Genomic DNA, 19,940 nt, shown 5'->3' on the forward strand with positions numbered 1-19,940 from the left:
TGGCTGTGTTTGACTGGTCTGTTGTGGCTGTGTTTGATTGGTCTGTTGCGGCTGTGTTTGACTGCTCTGTTGGGGCTGTGTTTGATCGGTCTGTTGTGATTCAGCAGTAGCGAGCACATTGAAACGTAAGGGAGAGTGTAGGCAGTGCTCAGAGTGTAGGCAGGTGCTCACCTAAGGTGTACACATCTGCCCTGGCATAGGCGTGTCGGAGACTGTCCTGCAGGTCAGGGAAACCCAGGGAACAAGCTTGGTTGGCCCCTATGAATCTGTTCAGTAAGGGACACGTTGGCTGTGTCCGACACAGCTCGCACAAAGCATGAACACAACCATAAAGTGAAATAAATAGTTACATCGTAACAATTATTATTACAAAAATATACATACTTTTGGCATTATTACTTAAGGCTTCACTCTCCCTTTCGAAAGTGCAGGCTGGAGTGTAGTCGGACACACAGTGGAGATACGGAGAACAACGCAATCCTGCAGAAATTGTGGGATCCGGCAGGTCTTTCTACACACAAGCCACGAAAGAAGAACAACACCAGGCAGCGACAGGACCGGCTCAGGATAACACAGCGTTATTTCCCAAGCCGAGCAGATAAGAGGAGCAGGACACCTGCCTATCTGTGCTGTGCTGTTCTGCAAGCAGGTACAGGAAACCCCAGCGGGAGTGAGGGAGTAGTCTACCCCCCTGTCAGCTGTGGGAGAGAGCTAACAGGCACCCCGCGGCTAAAGCACCGCTCCATACAACGGAGGGAACGCGTTCCCGGAATTCCGTCGGGGGGGTGCGTTCCGTGATATCGGAATAAACAACGTGCTGGGTGTGCAAGGGGAGGTAGCGTTGCGGGCAGGTGCGTGTCTGGTCATTCGCCAATGTCCTTAAAGGAGTGTTTCTCGCCTGCAGAAGAAGTCATGTTCTTTTATTTAGGAGTTTGTTTTATTTTTGGAATTGTTGCTTTGGGGGGGGGGGGGGGGGTAGGAACCCCAAACTCTCGTAGCAGGAGTGTTTGACGGAACGGAGCGTCCGCCCCGGAAACTCTCGAAGCAGAGTTTTGGGAATCCTTGCTGGGAGACCATCGGATCATTCCGGAAGTGGCCGTCTTCAGTTATGAGCTAACTGTCCCTGTCACCTGTGGGCAGACCTCCAAGCAATGCGACTAAGTGCTCTCTGTCCCCAAACCTGCTTCCAGAAGGATGGGTACATACTGGGCCCTCCTGTGTGTTTAGATACTAAGTGTTAGTGGACAGCGCTTTCATTGTCCCTGAGGCTGATGCTGTGTGTGTTATGCTGTGTGTGTGTGTGTGTGTATGTTTGTGTGTGTGTGTGTGTGAGTGAGTGGGTGAGAGTGTGTGTGTGTGCATATGTGTGTGTGTTTGTGTGTGTGTGTGTGTGTGTGTGTTGTCATGGCACGATTGCCCTGCTCAGTGCTTTGAGCCAGTCTGGGATAACATGGCTTAGTTTCATAGGGAGAGTATGAATGAGGGTTCTCCAATAAGCTACATATGTACATACAAGCTCTGAACAATGAGCTTCAAACAGCAGCTCTTATATTAGACAGACTTCTAATTAAAAACCACCCCCCATCCCCGCCCCCACCGATTCTCCCATTGTCCAAGCCCTCAAACTCCGGCAGAAACTAATGTGACACACAGCGCCCTCTGCCAGTGACAGGGGGAATCGCACCTGCTCTGTCCAGGTAGAGTACCACAATCCCTTCCTGAAGAGGTCATTACATTACATTTCCTCATCTGTTAAAAGGCATAACAACCGCTCTGTAATGGCAGAACATCCTGAGACACATACATCTGTTGGCATCACAAAGCTGGTAAATCGTAAAAGCCGCGTGTCCAGATAAGTCGTCATAAGTCCCCGTGTCCCGATAGTACAGATCCCTGTGGTGGCGCGTCTGAGGACCACACAGGGAGGGGGGCGGGGGGGTGTTTCCACAACAACCGGGCTTTCTGGTGACCGAAGCCAGGCTTTGTTAGCGTCACCTTGGGCCTGGAACAGTGTGACCCAGCCTGTAGGCCCCCTCCCATCCCGCGTGCAGGTTTTCCTTAATGTCCGACTTAATGTCCGAAAACAGCGGCGTTCAAAATGGCCGCCGTCTGCTTCTGCGACTCGCGCCGCAAACTGAAAGGACCCCAGGCGACAAATTGTGGGGCGGGGGAGGGGGGGGGGTGGCAGTGTGAAGGGGGAATAGAATAACGAGCAAGGTGGGTAGAAAACGATGAGCCAACAGTCTGCAGCGTTTGTGAAATACTGATACAGCAAAGGAGAGGTCAGCCGGGGCTCGTATTTCTTATTTTGTGCTGATAAATAGCGCGCGTCTGTGGCATTACATCATCACCGATTCTAGGTTGCGGCTCTTTCCCTCTCCCCGCAGAGGGACAAAGACTTGTTTTCCTTGACAATTTATAAAAAAAAGTGTGAAAGGCATTAACCGTACAAGGCACATCCTTCTGTTGTTTTCAGTTCAGGGCACCAGGAACACACGTTCATTTCCTCTCTCTGCCAAATCCAGACCACTTGCACCACCTACTGGTCGGTTTTTGGTATTGCAACCCATCGCCAGTAGGCATTACTGTACTTTTTGATTGTACAGTGAGTGACATGAATGAAAACAGAGTATTCAGCCAGTCCAAATGAATTAAAATAACTGTGGCTTTGTAATTGGACGACAAAGCAGAAAACACGTCTTTCCAACTTTCATTTCCTGTTCTTCTGTGTTATTCCATGTTACAATTTTTGGACGAAAGACTGAAGTAACTTCCAGGCAAGTTTCCAGCAGGGTAACCCAGACTTACTCAGCATATTTCCTTTAGGAAAGGCAAAACATTTGGACGTGATTTCTTTTTGTTTTGCCAATTAACACCTGTTCCCTCGGTCCTGACCTTTTTGAACTTCAGAAACCAAAAGTTGAGTGGAAACAGTAGGTCTGCGCCAGACTTCCACCTGAACAAATAGCAGCTGGTAAATCTCTCAGGAAATAAAGCTATATATGTGTGCACCTGCTAATTTGCACATTTTATGACGAAATCTAAGTACCAAAAATAAAAATAGACAGTTTGGAACACTAAGTTTAACCTTCTGTATCATTAGTTTTAAAAATATTTACCTCTACACAGCACATGCTCTGAGTTATCTCTTCTTCTGATTCAAACCTGTTTTTCTCTTTCTTTTCATTCACTTCTTCCTCACTCCTTTTCCCCTTCATCTCCCTCTCTCTGACCTTCTTCACTTCCTATGTTCCCCATTCTTTCACTCTAACCCCGCTCACCTCCCATCTCCCCTGACCCCTCTCCCCAACCCCAACCCCTCTCACCTCCCGGGTGATGTTGTCCTGCACCAGACCGTAGAGATAAACCCAAATGCTAACCCCTCTCACCTCCCCTAACCCCTCTCACCTCCCGGGTGATGTTGTCCTGCACCAGGCTGTAGAGATAAACCCTAACCCCTCTCCCCTAACCCCTAACCCCTCTCCCATAACCCCTCTCACCTCCCGGGTGATGTTGTCCTGCACCAGGCTGTAGAGATAAACCCTAACCCCTCTCCCCTAACCCCTAACCCCTCTCACCTCCCGGGTGATGTTGTCCTGCACCAGGCTGTAGAGATAAACCCTAACCCCTCTCCCCTAACCCCTAACCCCTCTCACCTCCCGGGTGATGTTGTCCTGCACCAGGCTGTAGAGATAAACCCTAACCCCTCTCCCCTAACCCCTAACCCCTCTCACCTCCCGGGTGATGTTGTCCTGCACCAGGCTGTAGAGATAAACCCTAACCCCTCTCCCCTAACCCCTAACCCCTCTCACCTCCCGGGTGACGTTGTCCTGCACCAGGCTGTAGAGATAAACCCTAACCCTAACCCCTCTCCCATAACCCCTCTCACCTCCCGGGTGATGTTGTCCTGCACCAGGCTGTAGAGATAAACCCTAACCCCTCTCCCCTAACCCCTAACCCCTCTCACCTCCCGGGTGATGTTGTCCTGCACCAGGCTGTAGAGATAAACCCTAACCCTAACCCCTCTCCCATAACCCCTCTCACCTCCCGGGTGATGTTGTCCTGCACCAGGCTGTAGAGATAAACCCTAACCCTAACCCCTCTCCCATAACCCCTCTCACCTCCCGGGTGACGTTGTCCTGCACCAGGCTGTAGAGGGGCACGATGCGGCTGACCTCCAGCAGGGTGGGGGCTGGGCTGGGCGTCTCGCGGCCGGCCTGCCTGCACAGGTGACAGGCGGAGGGGCAGCGGCCCTTCTCCTCACAGCGGATCTCCACCCCGGCCACCGGGTCATCGGCCAGGAGCTGCGTCTTCAGCAGCCCCGACAGGTAGGTGATGAAGGGCACCGACCGGAGCTCCCTGCGGCTGCCCAGGTCTGTGCTCTCTGTGGGGGGGGGGGGGGGGGGGGGGGGGGGAGAGAGAGAGAGAGAGGGGGTGAGAGAGAGAGGTTGATGATTTTTATACACCTGTGCCTGTTTTTATTGAAGCAATTCAGGTTATGTGACATGTGACTTTCTCAAGGGAAACGCATTAAACCCACAGCGCAGTCCCGTAACCTATACACTTCACGAAGAATAACTGAACTGGGAAATGCATGTTTACATTGTTTGTGCTGTGATTCTGAGCTGTGATGTGGCATTTCTCAGAGTGGAACTGAACAAGAATACTGCACAGCTGTCAGAATGGGATATCTACCCAGACCGGGCCACAATATATGACAGTAATATTCTTGTTACTCTCAATGAACTGTTTGTGGCAACACCAACAAAGCCAATGGGAGCTGTGTGCCAGCAATGCAATGCTGTGTCTTACAGTAAGAACTGTCAGTGTTAGCATTGCTGTTAGCGCCTCATAACCCCCCCTTCTGTTCTTGCGTTCTGAAGCTAAATCTGGACTCTGTACCAGCAGATGGGCCGGATCATATTGCTTATTAATTTTCCACAGACGGGCAATGTTTCCAATCTCTATCTCTCTCACTCTCTCTCTGTCTCTCACTTTCTCTCTCCCCCGCTTTCCATCTCCTTCTTTCTCACTCCCTCTCTCTTACCCAGTTTCTTTCTCCCTCTCTCTGAGAATAATATTCAGAGGGAACACAGGGAAACACAAACAAACGTCAGCAGTGGAGAGGTCAGAGGTCACAGTGGGAGGTAGAGAGGTCAGAGGGGGCAGTGCAAAGGTCACAGTGGTCAGTGCAGAGATCAGAGGTCACATTGGGTAGTGCAGAGGTCAGAGGTCACATTGGGTAGTGCAGAGGTCAGAGGTCACAGTGGGCAGTACAGAGGTCAGAGGTCACAGTGGGCAGTACAGAGGTCTGAGGTCACAGTGGGCAGTACAGAGGTCAGAGGTCACAGTGGGCAGTACAGAGGTCTGAGGTCACAGTGGGCAGTGCAGCAGTTACAGTGTGCAGTGCAGAGGTAACAGTGGGCAGTGCAGCAGTTACAGTGGGCAATACAGAGGTCAGAGGTCACACTGGGCAGTGCAGAGTGGAAAGGCCACAGCGGGCAGTGCAGAGGTCAGAGGTCACATTGGGCAGTGCAGAGGTCACTGCGGGGAAGTCTCTGGGTCGTTTCTTTGGAAGTACATAAGAAGAGGTCCTGATTCCGACTCCAGCAGCTGCACTGCTTGACTCATCTCCTTTCCTTGTTATTTAAAAAGCTCATTCTTTTCATGAGCAATATCGTTATTTATGTGCAGGTGTTCTTATCTAGGGGACCTTAGCTGACTTTATTATTATTTTCCTCCAGACAAAAAGGGCTGAGCCCGATTGTGGAAATCTGAAAGGTTTTTTTTGCGGCTCAGAAACTGATTATAAGCAGCTGCACAGTTAATAAACCTATTCTGGTTTCTGGGGTCAAATGTATCGGCCAATAATAGCATAAAACCACCCTATCGGTGGTAAAACAATACCTTAACTTGAACTGCTTCAGTACATGTCCAGTTGGTTGATGATTTTATGCAGGTAAGAAACCTGCAGATCCCCTTGTTCTCAACTAAGGTTCATCGCTCCCTTAAATACCCACCTGGGTAGTTACAGATGCAGGATGAGGTAACTGTCTTATGCCGATGGTGGTTTTAAGCTATTATCGGCTGATAGAACACAGAGCCCCATATTGTTGTGTATCCCTGGAATTTTTCCCAGGATTTGATACAACTAGACCGTCACTTGATACAATTCCTACCTCTAACACCCTGTTCATGTGGCCATAAATTCCTGTTATTTCCTCACTGTAAATATGTAACTAAAAACCTACTATAAATCTAAGAAAATGTCCTTATCCTTCAAGCAATAATCCAAACATCGGTAATCCAAATCCATTTTTGAAGTATAGATTTAAATAATACAATTCCAGAGAAAAAGGGGAGTTTACGAAACTGCCATTACTGAATTGCGGCCAAAATAAGATACCACTTTCTCGGGTTTTTTTGGCTTTTACAGTAAGATGTGATTTAAATTATCATTGTGTCCACAGTATATTTGGTTTTTGGATCTCACTAGTGTCTGCCTTTTGTCATTTGTATGTACACATATCATAAAACCAGAACTAATAAGGCTAGATCAAAATTATATGTGGGTAAGCCATAATTATAAACAAATTCAGATAATTAATTTTTTGGTGGTATGAGCATAAGGTGCTGTGAAGGTCTCTCTCTCTCTCACACACACACACACACACACTCTCTCTTACACACATACACACACACTCTCTCTTACACACACACACACTCTCTCTTACACACATACACACACACTCTCTCGCACACATACACACACTCTCTCTTACACACATACACACACACACACACACTCTCTTACACACATACACACACACTCTCTCTTACACACATACACACACACTCTCTCGCACACACATACACACACACTCTCTCGCACACACACACACTCTCTCTTACACACATACACACACACTCTCTCGCACACACACACACACTCTCTTACACACATACACACACACTCTCTCTTACACACATACACACACACTCTCTCTTACACACATACACACAGACTCTCTCGCACACACACACACACACTCTCTCTTACACACATACACACACTCTCTCGCACACACACACACACACACACACACACTCTCTCTCTCTCTCACGCACACACACACACACTCTCTCTCTTACACACACACACACACACACACACAACCCTTGCGGTGGCCTCAGTTGCCTCAGGTGTGATGTGAGATAAAATACCGCCACGGCCAGCATTAGGCTTTAGGTTTATTTTCAGAGCGTTATTCCATCAAGTTTTAATGATGCCTTTCTCTGTCATGACCTGCCAAATAATGAGCCACCCTGTCAGCGGAAAGGTCCGCGGGAGGCGGGGGGTGGGGGCCTGGGGGCGGGGTGCGGGGGACATCAAGTTCAGCAAGTTGGCCTCCTATTTTTAGGCCATCAAATTGTAGCACATTGTAGCATTTTAACCCAGAACTAGACCTTCTTTAGTCTAGCCTCCCTAGCTATCCACTCTTTGTTAGCGTGGAGCGGTTCCACCAGACTGCAGTAACTACAGTATGAATCACTGAGACATAATTCCATTACACTCGCAGCATAAATCACTTAAATACATGCGCGGGCGTGATAAACGTAAGCCCTCCTCAGAGCAGAGTAACCTGTGCTTCCTTTCTTTTGCACACAGCCGTTGACTATATTTCACCGTTAAGTGGAGCGGGCGTTTATTATAGAACTAAACAGGTGCGTATGCGAGCGTAATAAACGCACTTTCCCGTTTCTCTGAAGATTAACCTGCTGGAATCTCGGCTGAAAACAGGAGCTATTGGTCACGGTGCTGTATGAGTGCTGAATATCTGTTTATCGTTTCTTTCTTATTTTATGTTTTCGTTTTAGATTTTGAGACATTTAGAGATTAAACGTTACTGATAAAACTTACAAAGACCAGCAGTCACAAGTTCAGAAGCAGAGAGTATTAGACAATTTCTCCCAATTCTAGTAGTTCTCCCCTTTAATAGAATAGTCTCTGGATACAATACATGTGTAACTTTTTAGTAGTAGTATAGATACAGGTAAGGCTTGTAGTATAGCTAGAAGTAAGGCTAGTAGTATAGATACAGGTAAGGAGTGTAGTGTAGATACAGGTAAGGTCTGTAGTGTAGATACAGGTAAGGTCTGTAGTATAGATACAGGTAAGGCTTGTAGTGTAGATACAGGTAAGGTCTGTAGTATAGATACAGGTAAGGATTGACGAATAGATACAGGTAAGGCTTGTAGTGTAGATACAGGTAAGGTTTGCAGTATAGATAGATGTAAGGCTTCCTTAAAGGACTTGGGGGTAAATGACAAACATCATCCAGACTGACATGTTTAGGTCAGTAAAGGCTGGTGTGGGCAAGCAGAGAACAGAGGGGATTGTGGGTATCTGATCCAGCACTTCTGAACCCACTTCAGCTAGTGACCTGGTCAATCAGCCTTATTTGCTGAGCAGAATTACACATTCAACATATTATCCTTTTTTTTTTTTTTTTTACTGTCAGCCATTACAGGACAGATTATTCAGCTCAGATTACTTGCTGGGATCAAGGTTACCATGGCAACCGCACAGGAAATTTGAATCTGCAATGTTGGGGTTAGGAGCCAGGAGCAGAATGGAACGGGAGGCAGGCAGTGTGGTGACCCAGGAGGGCGGCAGAAGTCTTTCACATTTTAAACATTTTGTTTTAAGACTTGAGCCCCAAGCACAACAGTAGCGGAATTGGACCCATGTCTTTATATGTATCGGAACAGGAATGAACATTGTAAAAGGTTTTTTGGCATATTTCTTATTAACCCTACATTACTCTAAAATAACTGCAATTGGCAACACCATTGTAAGATTACAATGAAGAAAGCAGTCACAACATCACAGCAACAATATACGGCTTAGCCGTTACAGAGAGAATACTGCCATCTAGAGACAAGTCAGCTCCTCCTCTCAGTGCAATGCTCTACAGCAGAACAGGAAACTACACTAAGCCCAACAAGGACAACAAGAGCCACTGAATCGTGAGAATGCTATGAATGCTACCCTACAAGCGCATACTGACAATTATTCACAATTTCGACACCAGACAACCAATAAGTCTGGGTGGAGACTTTGTATCAACCTAAGCTTAAGATTCAGGGGAACACACACCATTCTCTGCTCCTGGTCTATGCAGGAATGCGTTCAAACTCAATTAATTAGGTTTGATTTCACTTATAATTTGATATCGATCGACCTTTCATGAGGTAGAAATTTAATTTCTCTGTGGAAACAGTGAAGTGTGCTAAGAAGCCTATCGGTGCTCATAAAACGATGTGGCATTTTTATATCGAATTTATGCTCATCTCAATTCAAACCAGCTGCCTCAATTTATTACCAATCATTTGTCCTATTTTTATCATAATTTTTATCACCCCAGTAAGCGCAAACAGCTGCGTAAAGGTAATTCTTGTGAAAATAATCTCAAGAGCCGAGTATAAACTTTCCACTTTCCATTAGTAGAGCCACAGTTCAGGTAGCACATTTTGTGTTAGAAAATATTATGACACAGAAGACATTTTTAAATCAAAGTGCCTGATAGAGCAGTTGAAAATCAATGTCAGTTTGTGCAGGCAATGGAAAAAGAAATAACCTGTTAATATAGACTCAGAGGGAGTCAGTAGCTACCTCACAGGATCGAGTACACAAAATGTCTGTCTCCCCACTTACAGCAGTTATATTTAAAGCTTTGTGTATGGGAGAGTCTATACCACCTCCCTAATATTGCAACATTGTGATATATGTGTATGTATTTAACATTTATTGAATTTATTTTAAGTGTGTACACTTCTTAACATCTTCCATTTCAATGGAAACTAGCAATAGCTATAATCTCTGTGTGCAGATCAGATACATGAACCTGGTGTAAACTGGCAGTAATGATGCTGTGTCTCTTGGCATTGTCCCTACTCAAATAAACATTCAATAAAAAATAAAATAATAATAATGCTAATTTTATATGCTATTTCCTTTCTTCTTACATATGCTGGTGTTTTCCTATCTATCTCAGACTCACTGGAAGTAAGAAGGGAGACTCCCTGTAAGGAAATTATTCAAGTTCTGTTCAATTATTTCATGTTTGTTACACACAGTTTTCAAAGCACTCTTTATCAGTGACGGAGGACATTTGTGGATTTACCGGAGAAACAATTGAGAAAAAATAGGAAGTGAAAAAAAGCACATGCTAAAATAACAGGTTCACTTTCCTCTAACAAAACAATAGAGAAATGTTAGGTTTTTACACAAAAGCTAAAAAATACAGGACACAATATAAAAGTGATCTGCCGGTTCAGATAGCAACTGCCACCTGAAATCATAAATTATAAATCAGAAAACAACTGAAAGGGACCTTTCTATATAGGGAGAGAACGAATGAATCTCAAAATGGCTGAACATGCTTTCAGTGACACACTTGAACTAATCACAGGCATCTGTCATGGGGAATAGTCTATTTTTATTGGTTCATTGAACTCCGGGATCGTCGCATTAACTCAGATGTAAAGCAAGGGACACTGGACCTCAGGACCAGGGGCCTGCATGACAAAGCAGGGTTACTGAGTTTAGCTGGATAACTGCACTGAGTAAAACCCACAAAGCAGGGTTACTGAGTTTAGCTAAATAACTGCACTGAGTAAAACCCACAAAGCAGGGTTACTGAGTTTAGCTAAATAACTGCACTGAGTAAAACCCACAAAGCAGGGTTAATGAGTTTAGCTGGATAACTGCACTGAGTAAAACCCACAAAGCAGGGTTAATGAGTTTAGCTAAATAACTGCACTGAGTAAAACCCACAAAGCAGGGTTAATGAGTTTAGCTGGATAACTGCACTGAGTAAAACCCACAAAGCAGGGTTAATGAGTTTAGCTGGATAACTGCACTGAGTAAAACCCACAAAGCAGGATTACTGAGTTTAGCTGGATAACTACACTGTGTAAAACCCACAAAGCAGGATTACTGAGTTTAGCTGGATAACTGCACTGAGTAAAACCCACAAAGCAGGGTTAATGAGTTTAGCTAAATAACTGCACTGAGTAAAACCCACAAAGCAGGATTACTGAGTTTAGCTGGATAACTGCACTGAGTAAAACCCACAAAGCAGGGTTAATGAGTTTAGCTAAATAACTGCACTGAGTAAAACCCACAAAGCAGGGTTAATGAGTTTAGCTGGATAACTGCACTGAGTAAAACCCACAAAGCAGGATTACTGAGTTTAGCTGGATAACTGCACTGAGTAAAACCCACAAAGCAGGGTTAATGAGTTTAGCTGGATAACTGCACAGCGTAAAACCCACAAAGCAGGATTACTGAGTTTAGCTGGATAACTACACTGTGTAAAACCCACAAAGCAGGATTACTGAGTTTAGCTGGATAACTGCACTGAGTAAAACCCGGAACAGCTCTTTTTACTTCAGTCCATGGTCAAGATTAGGTAGGGCTCCAGGTTTTACTTGGTGCAGTTATCCAGCTAACTCAGTAATCCTGCTTTGTGATACAGATATGCGAAGCACTAAGCAGGCTGAACCAACAATTCCCCCCATTTCTGGAGAATGCGCCTTATAAGATGACATTGGCTCAGGAGGTAAGAGCAGTCATCTGCAAGTTTGATCCCGCTCTGGGTGTGTCGAAACGTCCCTGAGCAAGAACTATTATAATTGCCCACCAACTGCTCCTGACAAGCTGGTTGGTGCCTTGCATGGCAGCCAATCGCTGTTGGTGCATGTGTGAATGGGTGAATGAGAAGCATCAATTGTACAGCGCTTTGGATAAAGGCGCTATATAAATGCCAGCCATTTACTATTTGTACACTTCATTATCCGCTCCAACAGAGCCAATGTTTGCATTCCGAACAATCATTTGACTTGAGCAAACAGGCATTTTGGCTTTGTGTCAAAAGCAAATAATCTTTAGCACCTTTGGATCATTTATCTTCTTTATATTTCATTTCTTCCCAGGGTAAACATGAGTATGTTTGGCTTTTACAAGACTATGTACATTCAGTGGTGTTTCATTATTGCTGTTGATAAGGGCTTTTTGTGTTGCCTGAATATGCAGGGTGTGAAGGGTCAGGTTCAAGTTGTGGTTGGGTCAGAATCAGAAAAAGAACGGTGCATTCTTTAGTACAACAAGCATGGTAGCAAACAGCATTGCACTCGAAGATGCATAATATAATTTAAAAATGTACCCGTTTTCTATAACACAGGATAAACATGCATTCAAATGCACTTCAAAACATTTGTATGGTTTAAATTCAGAGCATGTTCATATCATATAGACACAGTGCTTCAGAGCAGAATAAATCCATATGGATAAAAATGGTAAACACTGGAAACATAATGGATCCTGTCAACAAAGTGCACAAAGGCCACTGCAGTTTAGAAAGTATGAAAACTGAATCCAGAGTATAGGCTCTGTCAGTATTTATGGATTATAAACATGTGGCTTATAAACAATAGTTTTATTTATTAACCTTTATTTATGCCGGGTAAGTTGACTGAGCATGCATGCTCATTTGCAACAACGCCCTGTTAATGCCACCCCAAGTAGCCTAATCTGCATGTCTTTGTAATAAAACAGCAAAACAATAATACAATAACAATAATCATCATCATCATAATAACAGTAATACAATTATTATTATTATTATTAATAATAATACTAATAATAATAAGTTTTTTTATTGTTATTACTATTACTACTACTACTAGTATGTATAATTCACTGACAACACAGTTTGTTATACATTCACATGCTACACATTTTGAATAATATTTAATATTTTAATATATTTTCAAATATGTTTTCAAATTCGCATTTTAAGAAACTATAACTAAGGCTACGCTGCAGTATGGTCAGACCTATTCTAATGAAGGGGACATTTTCTCCGGAACATTTGGAGATTAAAATAAATACTGTACTAAATTAAACGCGAAAAAGATACTGCTTTCTTGCCATATAAACATTGCAGCTGTATAATTACAATTCGTATTGCATAAGTAATTGCAATGCCAGTTCTACACAACTGGGACATTTTACGACAAAACAACGTTCAATGGAAGCAATACTGTTTTAGTACATAAGCAAAATATAATAACCACGAACACAGCTGCTGAACTCCATATCCCATAACGACGTAATCCCGCACGAGCACTGACAGACCTTCCACAAAAGATAGAACCCCCCCCCCCCCAAAAAAAAACCCACCAATCGCTTTGGAGAAAACGGTTCAGCTGTGCACAAATGAACCAATTAAATGTAATCTAGGGCGGGACATTATGATCTCGCCTCCCTTACGTCACTGCTGAAACTGCAGTCTTCCGCGGCAGCACACCCCAAGAGCGGTGGTTTTGTGGTTTTGCAAGATCTGACATTGACACGAAGGTAAGAACAGGTCCAAAATGACAAGCGGGTGACATCAGACATCGCTGCGGTCAGAGGCTGTTGAATCGACTGCACTGGGATTTCGTGGGCCGATTGACACGTTGCGTTTTCACGGATTCTTCTGCATCGGCAGGTTTCAGGCTTGTCAACATTATCAGGTAGGCGTTTACAAAGGCCCATGGCCACTACAGTCTGTACAACGCATGCAGACGCGAGTCTGCCACATCGCCAACTAAGACTATTGAAATAAACGCAATTAATGCTTTCGTCGAATGGCTGGCAATCCGATGAACGAACTGTTATTACTACAGATTGCCTGTGACCTTTGCAAACGGTCATAGCAAACGTAGCTATAACGAATACTATTTTCACGCCCTATTTATGGTTAGCAGTTGGCTATCTGAAGTCCAGTAAAATCGCAAGCTACGTGGCTACCCAGCTAGCAAGTTAACAATGAATCTGCAATAAATTTAACAATAAAGTGTACAACTTGTCATTACGTGTATTATAAAAGGATACATAAGCTGCGATTTCTGCCAGTAGTCTATTCATTAATCATTAGGTTTCTAGTTTTCTGCAGTCATAAATCTAGCTAAACATCAACCGGTGGAACATTGTGTAGAATTATTTAGTCATCATATGACATGGAACACGCAACAAATATGCAGCTGATTAGCTTAGCAATTTCTTCTAGGCTACGTAGTCGCTCCCACACTAAGAAAAGCCTGTGGAAGCATGTCCGAGACTGTTTAACATATACTGACATCACAGCTCATTAAGAGACATGGACGAAGATCCCGGGTCGGGAGGCATGGTTTGTTGTCTTGTTGTACGTGCTACTGTTTGTGTACCCCACAAAAGAAGGGTTGGGGAGTTTCTGGTTTGTTGATGAGTTTTTAGCACTTTGTTTCTTTACTGTATTCTAATTTAATTTCTGAGTCTGACCAGCCACTTCCTGCCATTTTCTGAATCAGTGGTGTCTCTAGACTGCACAAGAGTGCCCGGCGCTCTTTACTAATCAATAACTGCACTGTGAATAACTGTACAATTCAGTAACGACTGCATGGTCAAGAATTAAGCTTGTTTCCGTAAAGGTCTCCCCCTTCGGAAAGAGTGAGATATGTTGTACCCCCCCTCGTTAAGCTGTGTTTCTCTGGCCCGTGCAGGAGCCTGGTGTGCCCATTGCAGAAGGCCGTGCCATGGCCGCCGGCGGCTGTTCCCTGGACCCGGAGCTGGTCCGGGAGGTGCTGGAGTGCCCCATCTGCCTGGAAACCTACAACCAGGAGCAGCTGCGGCCCAAGCTTCTTCAGTGCGGCCACACGGTGTGCCGGCAGTGCCTGGAGAAGCTCCTGGCCAGCACCATCAACGGCGTCCGCTGTCCCTTCTGCAGCAAGGTGTCGCGCATGAGCAGCATCTCCCAGCTGGCCGACAACCTGACGGTGCTGAAGATCGTGGACTGCGCCAGCTCCAGCGCCTCCGCCCAGGGCCTGCTGTGCCGGGCGTGCCGGAGCCGGCTGCCCCGGCGGTTCTGCCGCGACTGCGGCCTGGCGCTGTGCGACGGCTGCGCGGGCGAGGCCCACCAGCAGCTGGGCCACGGCGTGCAGAGCGTGCGGGCGGCCGCCGAGCGCCGGCGCCACGAGCTGGGCGGGAGGCTGGCCGCGCTGCGCGACACCGCCGCCTGCATCCGCAAGAAGAAGGCGGCCATCGACGGCGCCGCCAAGGCCCTGCGGCTCAAGTACAAGGCGGCGCAGCAGGAGTACGCCCGGGCGGAGCTGCGGCTGCAGGAGGAGCTGGGCCGCTCCCGCCGCGCCTTCGCCGCCTCCCTGGCCGAGGTGGAGAAGCTGAACGCCCGCGTCCTGGAGGAGCAGACCTACCTGCTGAACATGGCCGAGGTGCGGGCCGTGTCGCGCTGCGACTACCTGACGGCGCGCGTGCAGCAGCCCGACCTGGCGCTGCTGGAGGACAGCGGGAGCGGCGACGAGGACGAGCCCGACCTGCGGGGAGGCCTCCCGGCCCTGCTGGAGCTCCAGGACCCCCAGCTGGAGAAGACGGAGCAGGACAAGCCCCTGGAGGTGGGCCGGCTCAGCACCAAGCCCCGCACCGTCAACACGGACGAGGAGGGCGCGGAGGAGCTGGCGGGCGAGGCGGGGGAGGCGGCCGCGGTGCCTCTGGACCTGTACCGGGACGTCGACATGGTGGCCGATGAGGAGGCCGTCTGCGCCTCGCCCGGGAGCTTCAAGTCTAAATCGGTGGACGAGGGCGGAGCCACGGGCGGGACCTCTGGTGCGACGGGGTCCCAGCTCTGCCAGTTCGTGAAGAAGATGGGCTTCAAGGGCAACCTCCCGGGCATGTTCAACCTGCCCGTTAGCATCTGCGTCACGCCCCAGGGCGAGGTGCTGGTAGCCGACCGCGGAAACTACCGGATCCAGATCTTCAACCGCAAGGGCTTCCAGAGGGAGATCCGCCGGAACCCCAGCAGCATCGACAACTTCGTCCTGAGCTTCCTGGGCGCCGACCTGCCCAACCTCATCCCGCTGTCCATCGCCATCACTGCGCAAGGCCTCATCGGAGTCACCGACAACTACGACAACTCGGTCAAGGTGTACACCTCCGACGGCCACTGCGTGGCCTGCCACAAGAACCAGCTGGTGAAGCCCTGGGGCATCGCCGCCATGCCCTCGGGGCAGTTTGTGGTGTCGGACGTGGAGGGGGGCAAGCTCTGGTGCCTGGCGGTGGACCGCAGCATGGGGGTGGTGAACTACAGCCGGCTCTGCTCGGCCGTGCGGCCCAAGTTCGTGACCTGCGACCCCTCAGGGACGGTGTACTTCACGCAGGGCCTGGGCCTGAACATCGAGAACCGCCACAACGAGCACCACCTGGAGGGCGGCTTCTCCATCGGCTCGGTGGGGGCCGACGGCCAGATGGGCCGGCAGCTCAGCCACTTCTTCTCGGAGAGCGAGGACTTCCGCTGCATCACGGGCATGTGCGTGGACGGCAACGGCGACCTGCTGGTGACGGACAGTGGCCGCAAGGAGATCCTCCGCTTCCCCAAGGGCGGAGGCTTCAGCGTCCTGATCCACGAGGGCCTCACCTGCCCTGTGGGCGTGGCCGTCACCCAGAAGGGCCAGCTGCTGGTCCTGGACTGCTGGGACCACTGCGTCAAGGTGTACTCGTACCTGCAGCGCAGACGCTCTTCCACGTGCTAACGTGCTAAACGTGCTACAGCACGCGAGGGAGGGTTGGGTGTGGGGGAGGTGGTTTACTGCTGGTCCTGGACTGCTGGGACCACTGCGTCAAGGTGTACCCGTACCTGCAGCGCAGACGCTCTTCCCACGTGCTAACGTGCTAATCGTGCTACAGCACGAGGGAGGGTTGGGTGTGTTGTCTCCGGGTTTCCTAGGGAGGTTGCGCAGGCGTGTCCCTTCAACATTTGTCACCTCTCCGTGGTTGCGTTCCAAACTGCTCCCGCTCTCTCCCTGCTGCTGGAGCTCCTGCTGATCCCCAACCAGGGCCCTGTGTGCTGGCGTGTCAGCCCATGGCCTCGTCGGCTGATCTGGGATCAGTCGGTAGAGAGCGGGCTGCAGTAGTTTGCAATGCAACCAGCGTCTGACTATCGGGCCGGCCTCTGTTGTTTATTATATTTGTATAACAACACAACAGAGAGCAATAATGTAGCCATTGTTTTCATTTTCTTTGGGGAGGGGAGGTAATTATGTTGGTCAGTAATTCAGTATTCACAACTCTGCACTGTATCAGTAATGTGAATTATGATCATAATGAAGTAATTACACTGGGGAAAATAAACACGCACCAGTAACAAAAAAAAAAAGCCATTTACTATGCTACCAAAAGGAAATGCTCGTACCTGAAACCTAATTTAATTCAGGTGGGTGAGTTTTACCCCCCAGTACTGTGGACCCCCCGCTCTGTGTCCAGTGATGCGTTTCTTATGTCAGTGTCTTACGTAAGGTCTCCTTATGACTCCGCTTCAGTGTCAGTAGCCAAGTTTTTGTGGACTACATGTTTCACCCCCTCCCCTATCTTCGCGAGGTGACTTCTTCCACAAAGATGATTTTATTGAACCAATCAAGTACTGTGTACGATTCAGAGACATTCAGCCAATGAGAGTTCTTGAAGGATGGCACACAGTTTCGACAGTGCTTTTGGCTATTAGGAAGAAAAAAAAAAAGTGTGATGTTTTCTGTATTTTATTTGTAAGTCACATTTGTCGGGCCTTGCAGTTATCATGTCTTTTGTTGGGGGGCGTGCCTGGGAATCCAGACCGATTTGGACAGTTCACTGAACTGATGGTTGGATAAACTCTGATTGGTCACTGCCTCACCCCACTGCACACATGGATCACATGGAAGGCCGCTTGTGACTTCGCATAGCTATCCGACCATCTGGAAATATCACGAGTGAAAACCCTGCTGAGGAAAAAAGCGCTTTGCTGTCAAGAGCCGTCACAAAAATCTGAGAACAAACAGCTGACGGGACTCCATATCTGCTGTCAGACAACAAGAGTCACTGATATCTTCATGTTTTCGTCTTTGAATTTTTTTTTTTTTTTTTTTTTTCACATACTTCAGTTAGGGATATGTTTTCACCCCTTGGCTTGCCAATCACAAGAGTGCTCTCAAGCCCTCTTGCAGAAGTACTTACTGAAGATGCTCGGAGGTAATGCTCCTCAGAATGACACTTTAAGCCCTTAAAGAACTGGCAAACATAAGGTGCAAGAAAGTGCAAGTGTCCTTGTTCAATTTGACAAACCACACATCTGTTGCTTCTCTACTCAGAAAGGTCAAGTTAATGTTTACTCAGAAATTATGTGGAGAGGTTTGTGTTTGAGAGATGCATTTTCTTTTTGAAGATTTAATGACTTCCTTTCATAAAGAACTCTGGGTTCATCAGGGATGTGCTGATATATTTACCGATAAACCCACCAAGAACTCCAGCTGGCGAGCTCTCATCAATTGATACAATGACTTACCGTTTTTGCTTTTTGGTGTTTGTTATCTGTGTACAGTGAGTCTCGGTTACCCGTTTGTAATGTTCATTATCTTAATGAGTGCAATAAACCAAAGTTAAAGGTTTAATGTTGTTTTTTTATGTTTCTACATCATTTCTCTGACTGAGGTGAAAGTTGGTTGATGACATGCGTCCACGGAACTCGTGGTGGCTGACAGAGTATTTGACATTATGGGTGGAGCAGAAAGTTTTCTGTCAGTCACCCCAGATTGCTGTGATGGAACCAATTAGAACCCTGCAATGATTTGGGGGTGACATGGCTCAGGCAGTAAGAGCAGTCGTCTGGCAGTCGGAGGGCTGCCGGTTCGATCCCCTGCCCGGGCTGTGTCGAAGTGTCCCTGAGCAAGACACCTAACCCCCAAATGCTCCTGACAAGCTGGTCGGTGCCTTGCATGGCAGCCAATCGCCGTCAGTGTGTGAGTGTGTGTATGAATGGGTGAATGAGAAGCATCAATTGTACAGCGCTTTGGATAAAGGCGCTATATAAATTCCAACCATTTACCATTTACCTTTTATGAAGTCTCATGAATAGGTGCCAGTGTAGCATTGTGGGTAGGGAACAGGGCTTGCAAATGTCTCGGTTCATTTCCCAGCTGGAGCACTGCCAGCGTACCCTTGAGTAAAGTACTTAACCTAAATACCTGCAGTATGTATCCAGCTGTATAAACAGATTACACTCACAGAGCACTTTATTAGGAACACCTGTACACCTCTAATCAGCTAATGTGGCAGCAGTGCAATGCGTACAACCATGTAGACACGGGTCAAGAGTTAATGTTCACATCAACCATCAGTATTGTGAAAAATGTGATCTAAGTGACTTTGACCTTGGAATGATTGTTGGTGCCAGACAGGGTGGTTTTAATACCTCAGAAACTACTGATCTCCTGTGATTTACACGCTCAACAATCTGTACAGTTTTCAGAGAATGCTGCAAAAAACAAAAAATATCCAGTGAGCAGCAGTTCTGCAGGCAGAAACGCCTTGTTAATGAGAGAAGGGCCAGACTGGTCAAAGCTGACAGGAAGGTGACAGTAATGCAAATAACCACACATTACAACAGTGGTATGAAGAAGAGCATCTCTGAACACACAACACATCAAACCTGTAAGTGGATAGGCTACGGCAGCACAAGACTTAAGTGTAATAAATACCTAATAAAGTGCTCACTGAGTGTATATGTAGAATAACGTCATGGAGCTAAGTCTCTGGATAAGAGTGACCAAAGAAAAACTAGTAAACCGGAGAAATTAAAACGTAATTTTTGTACATTTTACCCCACTAGCTGCCCCAGGGATGTAGTTGCCCTCCACATACCTAGCCATATGCACATTTCATTTAGTACTGAACGATGAACAAGTGTCTGCAAAGAACATTGGAACACATTCATTTGGAAGAGATTGAAATGTGGAGTGTTCTCTCCCCAAGACCACTGTAACCAATTACAATGCCACATTGTGTCAGTCTGGTTAGCTGAACTAAATTA

The 19,940-nt window shown here is 47.0% G+C and overlaps 2 protein-coding genes across 6 annotated transcripts in view; one reads left to right on the top strand and one right to left on the bottom strand.

The window, feature by feature from the left end:
* The window catches only part of LOC133142500 (astrotactin-2), a 374,986-nt gene that overhangs the window by 41,687 nt on the left and 313,359 nt on the right, over positions 1-19,940 (bottom strand). For all 5 annotated transcript variants that reach the window (XM_061263760.1, XM_061263759.1, XM_061263757.1 and 2 more), the window contains one exon: positions 4,122-4,384. In XM_061263760.1, the coding sequence (XP_061119744.1) occupies positions 4,122-4,384 (263 nt within the window). The remainder of the gene's footprint in view (positions 1-4,121; positions 4,385-19,940) is intronic.
* trim32 (tripartite motif containing 32) lies at positions 13,377-18,522 on the top strand. The gene is made up of 2 exons (XM_061263762.1): positions 13,377-13,584; positions 14,593-18,522. The coding sequence occupies exon 2, from the start codon at positions 14,626-14,628 to the stop codon at positions 16,630-16,632; it is 2,007 nt and encodes a 668-aa protein (XP_061119746.1). The 5' UTR covers positions 13,377-13,584; positions 14,593-14,625; the 3' UTR covers positions 16,633-18,522.

This window comes from Conger conger, chromosome 12 (assembly GCF_963514075.1).
Source record: "Conger conger chromosome 12, fConCon1.1, whole genome shotgun sequence".
In the NCBI taxonomy this organism is placed as follows: Eukaryota; Metazoa; Chordata; class Actinopteri; order Anguilliformes; family Congridae; genus Conger; species Conger conger.

What these genes read in the sequence shown, in the direction of transcription:
- trim32 (XM_061263762.1), top strand. Translation starts at nt 14,626, where the DNA reads ATGGCCGCCGGCGGCTGTTCCCTGGACCCGGAGCTGGTCCGGGAGGTG.